Source organism: Cebus imitator, unplaced genomic scaffold (genome assembly GCF_001604975.1).
Source record: "Cebus imitator isolate Cc_AM_T3 unplaced genomic scaffold, Cebus_imitator-1.0 Scaffold131, whole genome shotgun sequence".
Taxonomy (NCBI): domain Eukaryota; kingdom Metazoa; phylum Chordata; class Mammalia; order Primates; family Cebidae; genus Cebus; species Cebus imitator.
Window position 1 is genome coordinate 931,158 of NW_016107446.1, and position 16,724 is coordinate 947,881.

Sequence of the window (16,724 nt, forward strand, 5' to 3'; positions counted from 1 at the left end):
ATTTACTTAAAATAGTTTTCTCACTGTTAGAGTAGACATATAGCTAAACATGAGCAGGAGGGAAGAGCCCCTGAGAAAAAGGAGGTCTGGAAGATCTCACATCCCAGAGACTATCAAAAACATGCATGCTGGCTAGGTGTGGTGGCTCATGCCTGTAATTGCAGCACTTTGGGAGGCTGAGGCTGGAGGATCACCTGACGTCAGGAGTTCAAGACCAACCTGGCCAACATGATGAAACCCCATCTCTACTAAAAATACAAATATTAGCCGGGTGTGGTGGTGGGTGCCTATAATCCCAGCTACTTGGCAGGCTGAGGCAGGGAGAATTGCTTGAACCTGGGAGGTGGAGGTTGCAGTGAGCTGAGATCGTGCCATTCCACTCCAGCCTGGGCAACAGAGATTCCATCTCAAAAAAAAAAAAATAAATGCATGCTAGATATGAGCAGAGAGGTAGGAAGGGGGTAAAGGAGAAATTCCAAAGTGACATGCAGGTGCAGTAAGTGTGGGGCTGACCACTGTACAACCTTCCTGGGGTGGAGGTAAGAGCAATGCAGCCATTAGGTAGGATTCACATCCACCACCAGCCACACATGCACACCAATTCATCGTAGGAGACGGTCCCACAAGCTTAGGGTAGAAACTAGGTAGGAGGAAAAGGCAGGGACTTAAGGCAGAAGCAGGAAAACCAAAGAAAAAAAGGCAGAAACTTAAGACAGGTGGGAACTTCAAGAAGATATCCAGCATCATAAAAACCTGATACAGAACTCTCAGGGCTGCTGGCTCCCTCTCTCAGCATCCTACACTGCCTCATCTTTCAGAATGTACTGTCTCTTTCCACATAAACTCTCTGCTCTCTATTTCCCTTCAGTAAAGCTCTCTGCTATCCCTGAGTTGCCTCTTGGCCAAAATCTTTCTTCCAAGATGACAAAGAGCAGAGAATGTCCCGTTCCCCGTACCACCACCAGAGCTGTTTTCAAGCTCCACTTCACTGTAGAAGAAACTGGTTTGATGATTCTAACCCCATGTCCACAAAACGATCGAACTGGATTTCATCAAGCACTGGGCAGGCACTCCTGCCTCTGTCTTGCCACACACGCCCAATGTTGCTGAGGATTTATTCTGCACAGCGCCAATCTCACTCTCTGGTTTCAACATGCAATCACAGAGGCCACCCAAAAAGACCAGGAGCACAAACACATCTTCCTCACCCAGCCCTCCAGGGCCCGCCAGCAGGAACTCCTGTCTCCCTATCCTCTTGACAATTGGCGGCCTCTCCTCGCTGCAGTAGGGAAACAGGTCCTGGGAGACACCTGTGCTGTAGTTGTGGATGATGTACTGAGTGGTCAGAGCCAGACACAGGAAGTGGCCATCCACAGCTACAGCGAGGGGCTGCTCAGAGGTTGACACTTCCTTGACGATCTGCACCCGGTCCTCGTACACCAGAAACATCTGGATGGTTCTGCGTTTGACAGAGATAATGCAAACTTCCACACAGAATGGGTCCCCAGTCACAGGGTTCTCATTCAGTGCAAACGTGACCGCCCCCTTGATGCGGGCTCCTGAGGGCACTGGCTCGAGGTTCAGCATGTGGACCAGGCTGATGGAGTTGTCACACAGCACCAGCAGCCTGTTGAGTGCTGAGGCCGCGCGCAGCTCGCTCACAGGCTTCTTGAAGCCCAGGTGCCTGTGCAGCTGTTTCGTGGCAGTGAACGTGGCCGGCCCGGCAGGCACTGGCCTCTCCTCCAACAGGAAGTGGTAGACGAAGCAGTCGTTGGTGCCCACGTAGAGGTCCCTGCCACAGCACTCCACACACTCAATGTTGACACGCTCCTTGTCGCCCATCAGCAGCTCCCACTCCACGGCAGAGACAAGCGTAAAGGCTTTGATATTCATCATGTCTACTGGCTGATCTGCCGGAAGAGAAAGAGAAAAGCTACTTTTAGAGGAACAAGGAAAAAGCAGAAACAGAGGTTGCAATAATGATATACGGATTCCCCAGTTATAATTTTCATTAAATAAAATCATTCCACACTGTCAAAAAATAGAAAGAAACCTTTTCCCCACTGATCTCCCCCATCAGACAGCAAGAGACCCCGCAGAAAAGCATAGACACACACACCCATACACACACATGCATGTGCTTGTGATCACGTGCCATCCTGCTCAGTCCCCACACAGAGTCACCTGGAGCCTCCTCACATTGCTCCTGAGAGACACACTTGCAGGCAGGAGACAAATGCCTGCATTCACCCACAGACAACGTAACAAAAGGATTTCTGTGCGGCAAGAGGATGGCTTGACCCCAGGGGCTGCAGGCCAGCCTGGGCAATATAATAAGACCCCATTTAAAAAAAAAAAGGGATTTCTGAAAAAGGCAGAAATGATCCTCACTGATCTTCCCTGAGTTTCTACAGCTGCTTGAATATGCGCTTTAGTCAATGAACACAACCACAGTCACAGGATCCTGCCGGGGACACCAAGGCAGGAGCCAGGCTTTGGATACCTTTGCGTTCTTCCCAAAAAGGCAGACACATCAGCCCCCACTCCAGAGTAAACATTCATGTGGAGAGTAAAGGTGTACCTCAGATCTCGAAAGGCTTTCAGGTGGTGAGTGGATCTATTTGCTGGATGTGTGGACTGGTCCCTGGTTCCCACTGGAAGCAAGACTTTCCCACACACTAGCCTGTGGCCTCCTACTTCATCCCCTGCGAGAACGGTGGTTTCACACTCCGCAAAGTCAGAGGGAGAAGACCAGGCAAGGTGGCCTTTCCTGACTTCTCAGGCGACCAGAAGCAAACTCAAAGGCACCATCTCTGTGATCGGGAGCAGGGCAGGGGATGAGAGACCTGGAAAGAGGACTGCAGAGAATGACGGGCACTGCAGGGCAGCTGGCTGGGCTTGCGTCAGCACTGCTCCATGTTCAGAGAGCTTGAAGTGAAAGGTCCCCTACTACTATCACTTCCTCACTTCAAGCCCTCTGAACATGGAACAGTGCTGCTTCATGAGAGCTTAAGCTCCTAATACTTGGGGGCATTCCAGCAAAGGGGGGAGACCTCTCAGAAATATTCAAGAAAGGTTCAGGGAAGGGAAGGAATCAGACCACTTCTTTGGTGCCTTTCAACTTGAAAATTTTGGAACTCTACAATTTCTTGTCTGCCCCCATCCATGGGGGCAATGACAGCTACACACAAGTGAGATGGCAGCCCCTTCCCTAGGCCCCCTCCCTAGGAGGAAGGGCACCCCAGGACTGAGGAGGAGGCTTGTCTGTGGACACATCAGTCCTTCCTGTTTTTTTTCCCATCACTTGAGCAAATTACTTGATGTTATGGTCAGGAAGTTTGTTCTCCCTCTAAAATTCATACGTTGAAACTTAATCCCCAGAGGTGCTGGGGAGTGAGGCATCTGGGAGGCGATTAGGTCATGAGGGTGGAGCCCTTAAGAATGGCATCAGTGCCCTTATCAAAGAGGCCGCAGAGACCTTATTTGTCCCTTCCACTGTGTGAGGAGGCAGCTAGAAGGCACCACCCCTGAGGGATGGGCCCTCTCCAAACACTGAGCCTGCCATGCTTCAATCTTGGACTTTCCAGCTTCCAGAACGGCGGGCAATACATTTCTGTTGCCTATTAATTACCTAACGTATAGGAGTTTGTTACAGCAGCCTGAAGGGACACTTGGTTATTCCAGTCTCAATTGCCTCATCTGTGAAACGAGCATAATAACGGTACCTACTTCACAGGACTGTTGCAGAATTAAGTAAATCAGTTCATATAAAATGCTCACAGCTGGCACCCAACACTTAAACTTTTGGATCTCATCATACACACACTGATTCCCTCCCAGTGTGGATCAGCTACCATTCCTCTCTCAAACTACCTGCCTGCTTCAGGTGTTTATTTCCCAAGCTGGGCACCAAGAGATTAAACAATGCTGTCTTCTGTCCTCAGATATGGGTAACCTGTTCACCTCTGCCAAAAGACAGACTGCAATGTAAGCTAGAACACACACACATCTGCCCCACCCCTAAAACATCTTCAGACTCATTTATGGGCGCTCATCTTCACAAAACTATGGAACAGAGCTGGGGGAAGTGCAGAGGGAGGCTCAAAAGGCACCGCAGAGAAAGAATCATGTCCATCTACCTGGAGGCTCTGGGAACATCCCTAGAATCCCAGGTATGGCTGGGTGAAGAACTCCAGCAAATTTCTACAAATAGTCTCTGGCACAAACAGTTCTTAAACAGCATCATGTATTGTCTCAACCAAACATAACCACCAAAACCCACCTAGACCATATTTTTTTCTCCATCTAAATGCTAATGAGTAAAACCCAGATATTGAAATGCAGGCTTCCAGACATCTAAGTCAGTGAAAGTGAAGTAATATAAAATACTTCTTCCTTATTGATCAATGCATCAGGGTTGTCTTTTTAAAATGGCAGGATTAAGCAATTCTGCCATTTAAAATATAAATTGTGCCTCCCTTTGTGGAAGAAATAGAGAAACTCTGGGCACCTACAATGAAACTCCTTTTATTTAGCTCCTTAAAAGCATATTATCCATAATTCCAGCACCTGTCTTAGGTTAGCATAAGGGATAAACAAAACACATTTGCAGTAAATAATATCCTCATATTTAGTCTAAATCCTGGGGTGGACAGAGAAGGGGAGAGGGAGAGAGAGCTATAGGAAAAACATGGTTTACTAAAAAGTCATAACTCTATAATATTTAAAAAGAAATGGAATATTGTTTCATTATCTAGTAAACTAGTTACTCATGCCTTGCTAAAGATAAGCTTCCTATTAGAGGCCTTTAAATTAAGGACTTACTTTGGTAATTAAATGTGAAAAAAAATGTAATGATGCAGAATTACATGGAGGTAAATGAAAGCTGAAGAAGCAATGTGCTAGCACTTAAAAATGATTTATTCTTACCTGTCTCTACAAAAAAATATATAAAAAATTTAGCCACGCATGATGAGGCACTACCTGTATTCCCTCCTACTCAGGAGGCTGAGGCAGGAGGGTCGTGTGAGCCCAGTGGTTTTCAGCTTCAGTGAGCCGTGATTGCACCACTGCACTCCAGCCTGGGAAAAATTGTGAGATGCTTTCACAGCAATAACAACAACAACAAAATTAATTTAAAAAACGATCTTTTTTAAGCAGTGGGAAAATTCTCTCCATGATGTAACGAACATGATACATTTACTTAGATAAAATATGAATCCTAAAAAGATAAACTTTAGGCCACACCTGTATTTTCATGAAATATAACTTGCTGAGGTTCTGAATCAGAGAAGTTTCCACATGGTAATAAAAGGAAACATTTCTCTAAGGTGTACAATTCATACCTTACTGTGTGATCTCAAAATGATCTAAAATTTAAACTTTTTGTTAGAACTTTACTTTAAGGCTGGGCACAGTGGCTCACACCTATAATCCTAATACTTTGGGAGGCCCAGGCAGGAAGATCACTTGCGCCCAAGAGTTCAAGACCAGCCTGGGCAACATATTGAGACTCGATTTCTATTTCTTTTTAAATAAGAATATTAAATAAAAAATGACTTCACTTTAAAAGTATGATTATAATATTTTTAAAGTAAGAATATTAAATAAAATATAACTTTCCTTTAAAAGTATGATTATAATAAGATACATACCTAGGTAGGGAAGAGATTGGAAAATGCTAGTATGCTCAAGGACCGTAATTTAATTAAAGCTAATATTGCATATGCAGCAAGCACCTCTAAGTATGCAAAAAACCAAAATAAACAGTTACAAGACACAATCCCACTTCCTAAGAGTCTCCTCATCCTATTAAGGAAATAGGACTAGAAAAATAAATCAGTAATGGTATAAGGCAATATGTGCTAAGGGTCAAAAAAATATTAGTAATTATTTCCTACTAGGTTAAGAATATGCACATCAGCATTTTCAAGATTCTGCCACTGGTGATAATCAGAATCTTAGTCAGCATCTTTAAAAATGCTAATGTAAAAATACTAATCTTTTTCTACAAATGTACACAGAAACATTACCTTTTAGTCAGTATCTGCTATCAATTTAAAAGAATTGATGACCTTTGGCTGGGCACAGTGGCTCATGCCTGTAATCCCAGCACTTTGGGAGGCCAAGGCGGATGGATCACCTGAGGTCAGGAGTTTGAGATCAGCCTGGCCAACACGGTGAAACGCCATCTCTACTAAAAATACAAAAATTAGCTGGGCATGGTGGCACATGCCTGTAATTCCAGCTACTTGGGAAGCTGAGGCAGGAGAATCACTTGAACCTGGGAAAGGGAGGTTGCGGTGAGCAGAGATCATGCCACTGCACTCCAGTCTTTTGGCATCTTTCTGGCTACACATGGGGCTGGGTGCCACAGATTTTATATTACCCATTAGTTTCAAAGAAAGTTTCTGCGTTCTTTACTTAGAGACCTGTCACAAAAGCTATGTAGGCTTCTAGAGGCCCCACTTCTTTTCATAGCGCAGGCCAAGGCGAGGAGAGATGACGGGGATGAGTCTATGGGCCGCACAGAGCACTGGCTACGTCCGATTTCATGGACACTGTCTGTGCTACAAAGCAAGCACTGTGTCCAGATGGATCTCCTAGCGAGTTCCACTAAACACTTAGGAACCACCTAATTCCAATTTCACATAATAAGTGTTTCTAAGAATAAAAAGAAAATTCTAAATAAAAAGAATAAAGAGTAAAGAATTTTCTAAGAATAAAAAGAATTCTAAATAAAAGAGGGAACATATCCTTACTTTATTTTATTAAAGTAGTTGAAAGTATAACTTTATATTCAAACCAGATAAGGATATAAGAAAAAGGAAAATCACAGATCATTCTGACTCACAAACCTGCAAAAATATTAGCACACAAAATCAACAAATATATATTAAAAATACATTATGGCTAAGTTGGGATGCAATATTGGTTTAAGGTAATAACATCTTTCGTTTAGCTCACCACATTTATAAATTAAAAGAAAAAACCGAATTATTTCAATAGTTGCAGAAAAAGCGTTAAATAAGATTTAACATCCATTTGCAACAAAAACTTGTAGCTTATTATCCTGATATCTAAAGCAAACAAAACCCCTAAGAGCAAAATTTAAAAATCATTCCTTTTGAAACAAGGAACAAGACAAGAATGTCTACTATTGCCACCTGTTATGGGTTGAAATGACTCTCCCCCAATCATGCTGAAGTCCTAACCCCGAGTACCTGTGAATGAACCTTATATGGAAATAAGATGATCAGAGTCATTTAGGGAGGGCTCTAATCCAATATGAAATTTGTACACAGAGAAAAGACAAGTGAAGACACAGGAAGAGGAAGGGGATCTATAAGCTAAGGAATGTCTGAAGTTACTAGACCTTCCTCTCAGATTTCTACCCTCCAGAACTATGAAGTAATAAGTTTCTGTTGTTTAAGGCATCCAGCCTGTAGTACTTTCTTACAGCAGCCCTAGAAACTAATACACAATCTCAGTTCAACACTGTATTAGAGTCTTTGCCAGTATGATAAAACAAGAATAGTTATAAAGAATTGAAAACAGGCCGGGCTTGGTGGCTCAAGCCTGTAATCCCAGGCAAGGGTGAGGCAGGCAGATCACCTGAGGTCAGGAGTTCGAGACCAGTCTGGTCAACATGATGAAATCCCATCTCTACTAAAAATATAAAAATTAGCTGGGCATGGTGCCTGTAATCCCAGCTACTTGGCAGGCTGAGGCATGAGAATTGCTTGGACATAGGAGGCAGAGGTTGCAGTGAGCCAAGATCGCACCACTGCACTTCAGCCTGGGTGATAGAGCAAGACTCTGTCTCAAAAAAAAAGAAAAAGAAAAACATAAAATTATTAAAATTATAATTATTAACAAATGACATTACTGTTTACATAGAAACTCACAAAAAATCTATTAGAATTAATGACTTTATAGTTTAATTTTTTTAAAAAACTAAAGTAATTTATATTTCTAGCCCCAAAATTAGAAACTTAAAAAAAACTTACAGTAGTAGAAAATATAAGGTAGGAAAGAATTATCTAACAAGATATTTAAGATCTTTATGGATAAAATCATAAAATCTTATTTTTAGACATTAAGGAAGACCTAAATTATCATCTTGGAAGGCTTTTCTGCAGAAATTGACAAGGTGGTTTTAAATTTTAAATGGAAATCACAGAACATAGCATAGTCAAAACAATCTTGAAAGTGAAGAACAACACTGAAGGACCTACACTAACTGATTTCAGAAATTGCTGTAACACTACAATAATTAAGACATAAGGACAGACAAACAGGTCAAGCCCCAAAGTGGGAGAAAAGTTTGTAATGCATGTATCTGGCAAATGATTTATATCCAGAACATAGAAAAACTCCTACAAACCAATAACAAGAAGACAAACATTTCTTAAATGGGCAAATGACTAAAACACTTCACAAAAGGTATATGGATGATCAGTAAGAACATGAAAAGATACTCACCATCATTAACCAAGACATTTATTTTAAGCCACAATGAGCGATTACTTCACATCTACCAAAACAACTACCATTAAAAAGACCGACAACAATCAAATGTTATTGAGGATATAGAACAACTGGCAATCTCATACATTGCTGGAAGGAGTTTAAAATGGTCAGCTTTGGAGATCTGTTCAGCAGTCTTTTGAAACTTAAACATGCATTTGTCCAGTTATAGCACATTTGATATTTCCATTTCTCTTGGATATATATCTATATCCACAAAAAGACCAGCATAAGACATAAGATATGCACAGCAATCTTATTCATATTAGTGGGGAAAAAAAAGGGGGAACAGCTCAGTTTTACCCACTTACCCCCATTTAATTGTGACATATTTATACAGTGGAATATACTTAGAAATAAAAAGAAATAAACTACTGACAAAGGCAACAAATAAATGACCCTCAAAAACACTGAGAGGAAGAAATCATTCCTAGATTGTGTACTTCCAATGATCTGAACTTCAAAAGTAGGCAATGCCAATCTATAGTGACAGAAATCAGAACAGTGTTTACTTTGGAAGGAACGGGATGACTAAGAGGAAAGGGACACAGGGAAATTTCTGAGTAAAGACATAGTCTATATCTTACTTAAGGTATTAGCTATGCAAGTGTATGGATTTATCAAAATTCATTGATTTGTGCATTTACGTTCTGTATTTTACTGTATTCAAATTATGCTTTTACAAAAAAAAAAAAAAAAAAAATCCCCTAACTGATCCAGAGGAAAAATATGTCATTCCAATACAAACTCTTACAAGTACAGGGAATATGTGTGTGTGTGTAACTCAAACAGCAGATTCTAAAACTTACATGGCAGAAACAGAGAAAGAATCTGTTTAATAAACCTGGTTGAATTCACAAACTGCATGTTCCTTGTTTAAAATTTTATTGCATGGAAACACATTTATCAAACAAATAAGTGATTTATAATTTATTAATTTATCGAAATTCCATGCTTAGTTTATATTGTGTCCATATTTAATGGTCATTTCTCAGGATATCAAAGTCCAATTTGGGGCATTCCATCCATCATTTCCCATAAATACCGGCTGGAAGGTGAAGAGAAAGATCAGCACCTGGTAGATGGTTCAGGCGCAAACACCCTGCCCCGTGGCCCTGTGCACCTTCTGGGGCAGCAGCTTCTGTGAGGCCAGCCTCTTATGTCATGGGCCTCTGTCCCTCTCCCTTCCACTTCTAGGGCCACGTAAGTATCTCCACTCTCAGTTTCAATTTACTATCTTAATCTTCTTTCCATTTCCTCTGTACTAAATCTCACCAAGGGCAGGCAATCATTTAAAAAGTCATAGCACAAAGAACAAATATGAAGTAAGAGCAATTTTTTTTTTCTTTTTTTTTTTTTTTGAGAGAGTCTCACTCCATCACCCAGGATGGAGTGCAGTGGAACAACCTCGGCTCACTGCAAGCTCTGCTTCCTAGGTTCAAGCAATTCTCGTGCCTCAGCCTCCTGAGTACCTGGGATTATAGGCGTGTGCCATTTTGCCCAGCTAATTTTTGTATTTTTAGTAGAGATGGGATCTCACCATGTTGGTCAGGCTGGTCTCCAACCCCTGACCTCAAGTGATCCGCCTGCCTCATCCTCCCAAAGTGCTGGAATTAGGTTGTGAGCCACTGCATCTGGCCAAGGGCAATTTTTAAAGTAGATAATCTAAACATAAAGAGAGGCTTATGGGAGGGGTGAGGTGGGTAACTTTGGGAGGCCAAGCACTTTGGGAGGCCAAGGTGGGTGGATCATCTGATGTAAGGAGTTTGAGACCAGCCTGGCCAATATGGTGAGAAACCGTCTCTAATAAAAATACAAAAATTAGCTGGGCATGGTGGCAGGCGTCTGTAATCCCAACTACTCAGGAGGCTAAAGCAGGAGAATCACTTGAACCCAGGTGGGGAAGGTTACAGTGAGCCAAGATTTCGCCATTGCACTCCAGCCTGGGCAACAAGAGCAAAACTCCATCTCANAAAAAAAAGAAAAAAAAAAGGCTTGTAGCAACCAACATTAAACATTAGCATAACATATATCTAAGATTTTAATATATATGTTTAACACATATAAGTATATATATGTTAACACATATACACATATTTGTATGTATTTGTTATATACACACATACATACACACAGACAAAATAGGAAACTACTAATCTGCTACAGTGATAAATATATTCTGCCAAAAGAATGCTATGACAAACTGGCATTTATTAAGATGGACTCTTTACCAGTAATTATTGTTGAACCAAAGGATGACACTTTGAGGCTGGGCGTGGTGGTTCACGCCTGTAATCCCAGAACTTTGGGAGGCCGAGATGGGAGGATCACCTGAGGTCAGGAGTTTGAAACCAGCCTGGCCAACATGGAGAAACCCCATCTCTATTAAAAAAAAAAAAAAAAAAAATGACACTTTGTTATCTGTTCCAACAAATAACGTCCACTTGAGAGCCAGCTTTAAGATTGGCTTGGTGTCCTACGTGTCTGCAAAAAACTCTTACATTTTCAATTACTTCACAGCTTATAAAGAAACAGACTCTTCAGAACCCTAGGCAGCTATATGTGTTCCAGAACTTCATCACCCTGGGGGAGGCACCGCAAAAACTCAGCCCTGTAATAGAAGACACTGCCCTATGAATAAGCTAAAGATTAATACTGTATCTGTATTTTAAAAAGGACACACTACCTCAAGTAAAGATTTGTTATTTTCTCATTTTACAGCAAGAAGTTTGCCCAAAAGATAAACTCCAGACTCAGCTTAGGATGCACAGCCCTTAATATTTTAACCTTAGCCAACCTTTCCTCTTTTAGTAAGAAACATTACAGCCATTAACCTACTAGTATTCTTCCATAGTATCAGTCTCTTGTTTTACAAGCTACAATCAGTTCGGAATTGCTGCTGAGTTCCAAAGAGCCTGTATCTGTCCAAGGCACTCTACAAACCAAGCGGTCATCAAAAGGGATTTCAGCAAATACTACCCTCAGACACCTTTGCAAGGGATTAACGCTTTGAGTCAGATAATAGTTACCATTAACTACAGTGGTGGGATTGAATTTAACAATGTAATAATCCCTAAAGGAAAACACACTGCTTCTTCCTCATCTGCCGAATATGACACTTGTCCATATAGAAAGTTGCAACGTCTAGGGGACAAGGGCAGCTTCAGAATGGACCTTCAGAGGATGGCACACATTCCCACACAATGGACTTCCTCTGGCTTTAGGCATAAGTATCCTTCTTTCTTTGCATCTTCCTGCAATTTACAGTTTTTGTATAAATACAATGACTTATTGATTGATTGATTGATTGAGATGGAGTCTGGCTTTGTTGCCCAGGCTAGAATGCAGTGGCATGATCTCGGCTCACTGTAATCTCTGCCTCCCAGGTTCAAGTGATTCTCCTGCCTCAGTTTCCTGAGTAGCTGGGATTACAGGCACGCAACACCATGCCTGGCTAATTTTTGTATTTTTAGTAGAGACACAGTTTCACCATGTTGGACAGACTGGTCTCGAGCTCCAGACCTCAGGTGATCTGTCTACCTCGGCCTCCCAAAGTGCTGGGATTATCAGCATGAGTCACTGTGCCCAGCCTACAATGACTTCTTTAGTTTCTATTTTGCCGTTTTAATATAGAACCTTTAAAGAAAAAACAAATGTTTCTGAGAAGCAGTTTCTCAGTTAATCTGGATAAACATATCTACTAAGACCATGAAGCCACAGACAGAGAGTGATGTCCGTCACAAAGGAAAACTGAACGCAGTGGCATGCTGCATAATGACATTTCCATTAACAACAGACAGCATCTACAACAGTGGTCCCATAAGGTTACAATGCAGTTGAACAAGTCCTATCACTTACTGGCAATATAACTGTGGGAATGTTGTAATGCAATGCGTCACTCGCGTGTGTGGTGTTGCTAGTGTACACAAACCTACTGTGGTGCCAGTCACAGAAAAGTCTAGCATGTACCATTACATACAGAGTGCAGTACTTGGTATAATGACAATAAATGACTATGTTACTGGTTTATGTATTTACTGCACTACCCTTTTTATCATTAATTTAGAGCATGCTCCCACTTATGCAGAAAAAAATAAGTTAATTGTAAAACAGTCCTTCAGGAGGATTTCAGAAGAAGGAATTGTTATCACAGCTGACAGCTCTATGCGTGTTACTACCCCTGAAGGCCTTCCAGCGGGACAAGATGTGGAGATGGATGTCAGGGATAAGGATGACCCTGACCCTGTGCAGGCCAAGGCTAATGTGTGTGTGTTTCTGTCTTCATTTTTAACCAAAAACTTTAAACTAAAAAATAAAATTAAATCAATAGAAAAAAACTTACAGAATAAGGATCTAAAGAAAATATTTTTGTACAGCTATGCAACATGTGTTTTCAGCTACATGTTACTGCAAAGAGTCAAAAACTTAAAAAGTTACAGTAAGCTAAGGTTAGCTTATCACTGCAGAGAAGTATTTTTAGAACAAATTTAGTGTCGTCCAAGTGTACAATATTTATAAAGTCTATAGTCGTGTACAGTAATGTTTTAGGCCTTCACTTTCACTTGCCACTCACTCACCGACTCACCCAGAGAAACTTCCAGTCCTGCAAGCTCCATGCATGGTAAGTGCCCCATACAGGTGCATCCTTTTTTTTAAGTCTTTTATACCCTACTCTTTTCTTTGTTTAGATGTGTTCAGATATCCACAGACTCTTGTGTTACAGGATTCTCTTGTGCCTAGAGATTCAGTACAGTAGCATGCTGCACAGGTTTGTAGCCCAGGACCAATAAGCCATACCCATATAGCCTAGGCGTATGATATACCGTACTGGATGGTACAGTATATCATACGTCTAGGCTATATGGGTATGGCTTATTTGTGTAAGTTCACTCAGTGTTGTTCATAAGGTCACAAAATTTCCCAATGGGAGATTTCTCAGAACATATCCTAGTTGTTAATTGATGCATGACTGTGCATTATATATTGGCTCTAAAAACCACACCTGTAAGTGAATTGACAAAAGAAGCCACAGATCCAAACAGCCTTTGAGAGGAATGGGGAGCAGACAGAACCTGGCACACTTCAGCTGTTCACAGCTCCTAACCAGTTAGGATGCTGGTGCCATATAATTAGGAGAGAAAGCTAAATCACCAGGGTCTCAACCAAAAGCAAACCACGGTGGTGAGGAGAAAGGTGAAGGACAGGGACGGTGTGCAACACGGTGGGAGACCTTGCCTTACTTCACTTGGTTTTTGAGGCCAGTCCTGAGAAGCTTAAGAGAGAGAGACTCAGAAGCATGTCCTGGAGGCCAGTTTTCTTGTGGTCCCAGTGATGGTGGCTCTTCTAATGCCAGAATGGGGAGGGAGAGCCTGGAAAAGTCAGGTGGTGACTTTGGCCAGGGGGCAGGAGATGTGCTGACACCCATCTCTGGCTTTGTCAGCTTCCTAAAACAGAAACAGCATGGGCAGCTGCCCGGAAGCCTGCTGCTCAGCCTCTATCTCTTCGACCCCTTGGGACTTGGTGCAAACTCAGATCTTCCTAGCTCCTTCTGGCACAGGCACCAACCCCAAGCCCTCCTTCCTCTGTCGCCACCATGTCATGAGTATTGACCAGGACAGGCAGGTAGGACTGGACACTTTTTGGGGGGGTATTGGGGGAAGGCTTGAAAACCTCTATTTCCCATGCTGTATTCCTGACTAAATGAAGAGCCAAATCACAGCCTCAAAATTCTATATTGGGTGAGAAAAGGTACACCTTGCCAGCAAAATTCTCCCACTGCAAGCTACCTTCAGATGCAACGTTTATGCTAAATGAGTGAAATGAGATGTCAGCAAAAGTCCCTACTAAAAAGCAAACAGCCAAACACCTCCAATTCCCATGGGGGGTTTGATAGGCTCTCTGACAATCACTGAAGTCTCATCTGAAAAACGTATTTTGATAGCTTTATGGGTTGACTTCAAGTGTTGAGATAGTGATGTGGTTTTCTTAAATATGTTGTTTCCATAGATTGTGAAGGTGATTGTCAGAGAGCATCTTGAATCCCCCACAAAAACTGGAGGTGTTTAGATAAATCCAAACTGAGAGATGTTCTACAAAATCCCTGACACCTTTCAGAAGTGTTAAGTTCATTAAAAAAAAAAAAAAAAAAAAAAGAGGAAAGGTCTTTTTATATTAGTAATATAAAGGGGAAAAAAAAAGAGGAAAGGCTGAGGAACTGGCACAGATTAGAAGCTAAGAATAAGTGACAATTAAATGGGAAGCAGGGAAACTGGATCAGAAAATGGATCCTGGAACAGAAAAAAGACATTCACTGGAAAAACTAGTGAAATCCAAATACTGTGTGCACTTTCTAGTGTTGTTGTAGCACTAATTTATTCAATTTGATCATCATACCACAGCTATACAAGATGTTAACAAAAGAGAAAGCTGGGTAAAGGGTATTCGTCAATTCTGTACTGCTTTCCAACTCTCAGGTAAGCCCAAAATTATTTCAAAACTTAAAATGAAAATGTAATCATGGCATATTGGATAATTATCTTGCGTTAGAGTGATCAAGAAAGAGAAAAGAGACCTGGGAATCTCCTTTGTAGCAGAAAAGGAAACGGTCCTAAGAGTGTGAGTGTGAGTGACTAAAAAGGACACACATGAACCAATGCCCCGCAGCCCAGCAGAGGACTCCCTCAGCATGCTCTGGCATACTGGAGCCGGAGGTGATTTTTCTCCAGTCTAGTGTCCTAGCTTAAAATTACAAGCATGGATAATACCATAAATTAAAAGTTTTTCCTTCTGAAAATGCATTTCAAAGAGGAGGGTTTGGGAGTTTTGCTCATTTGGAGTATTTCCCCTCACTGAGGGGTTGAGATTGGGTTGGGATGAATGTGAGCTGACTCCTGCTGTGTTCAGAATCTGATACACCGTGAGCTTTGGGAGAAGCAGGCAAGTGGGGGCTCTGAGGGTACACACTCAGGCTGAAAAGGAGCACAGCCCCTCAGGAAGGATGAAGGCCCCAGAGTGAACCTAGGCCACCCCGGCAGTGAACTGTGGTAAATATGGGCGCGCTGCATAGCAGACATTCCCGACATTAATCTGGGAATCCTGGGCTCTGATTGCTGCTTGGTCACTTCTGATGATTTTAGGCAACTCACTAAGAGCCTGTCTGGGCCTGTGTTCTCTGCTATAAAACAGAAATGTGGACTGGGCTGTGTGTGCTTCCCCTATACTGTTCTCCAGCTACTTCTGGATGAAGAGGAAGGGAATGGAGGTCTTGAAAGGTAGAAGAGCCATGCTGGTAGTAGAAAACTGGGATTCCAATCCAGGCAGATAGCTCCAAAGCACACATCCTTAATCAGATGCCACACTGGCTCCCAAGGCCAACGCTGCACCAAGCCTCGACAATGGATGGCACCTACAGGCGCAGCCCTGGCTGACACCCTGACTGCCCCTTCATGAGAGCCTAAAAACTGGTTTTGGTGGGACACTGCACACTCAATATACTGATTTCCTTTCATTCTTACCTTGATGCTGAGAGGTGGACATTATTATGATACAGAGATCTTAGGTGGCTTGCTCAAGGTTACCTAGCTACAAGGTGATAAAACAGGGCTTTGACCCCAGTTTTTGTTCTTGACTCCAAGGCCATATTTTTCCCACTCTATTGATTGAAGGCGGACAAGTGTGATTTCGGATCCTCTCCTAGAATTCAGTCCTGAACAAATCAACAACTCTCAGCAGGAGGCCACTACGGTACTTAGACTGGCATGCTGACTGCTGCAGCGCCTCCTGAGGAGTCCTTGCTATTACTTCCCTATCGTGAGTCTAGAAGAGGAATCCTGTGACTCTATCTGCTTGCTGAAATTCAGATTCAGAATAGTATCCTGACACACTTCTCTACTAATATAGTAATCCTACCAAAACAGAATACACATTTACGTGACAGCAACTGCATTTCCTGAGCTGCACCCCATGCTGGTCCTGTGTTCTTCTCTAAGTCCCACACCCATCTGAATGACTCAATCTTGAAATTTCTCAGGAATCAACAATACATTTATTGGCTTGTACCAAAGTCAACTCCCCCGCTTTGAAAATGAAGACACTACTTGACAACCATTTCGCTTTATCTTTTGCACTCATGTGACAGAGACAAGTAGGTATAGTGCAATGAACCTGTTCCAATAATCTGCAAGCGTATCTAAAAA

The 16,724-nt window shown here is 42.1% G+C and overlaps 1 protein-coding gene across 1 annotated transcript in view; it reads right to left on the reverse strand.

The window, feature by feature from the left end:
- TGFBRAP1 (transforming growth factor beta receptor associated protein 1) overlaps nt 1–16,724 on the reverse strand; it is a 61,402-nt gene that overhangs the window by 39,522 nt on the left and 5,156 nt on the right. The window contains exon 2 of the mRNA XM_017541093.2: nt 1,209–1,910. Within this exon, the coding sequence (XP_017396582.1) occupies nt 1,209–1,896 (688 nt within the window). The 5' untranslated portion in view covers nt 1,897–1,910. The remainder of the gene's footprint in view (nt 1–1,208; nt 1,911–16,724) is intronic.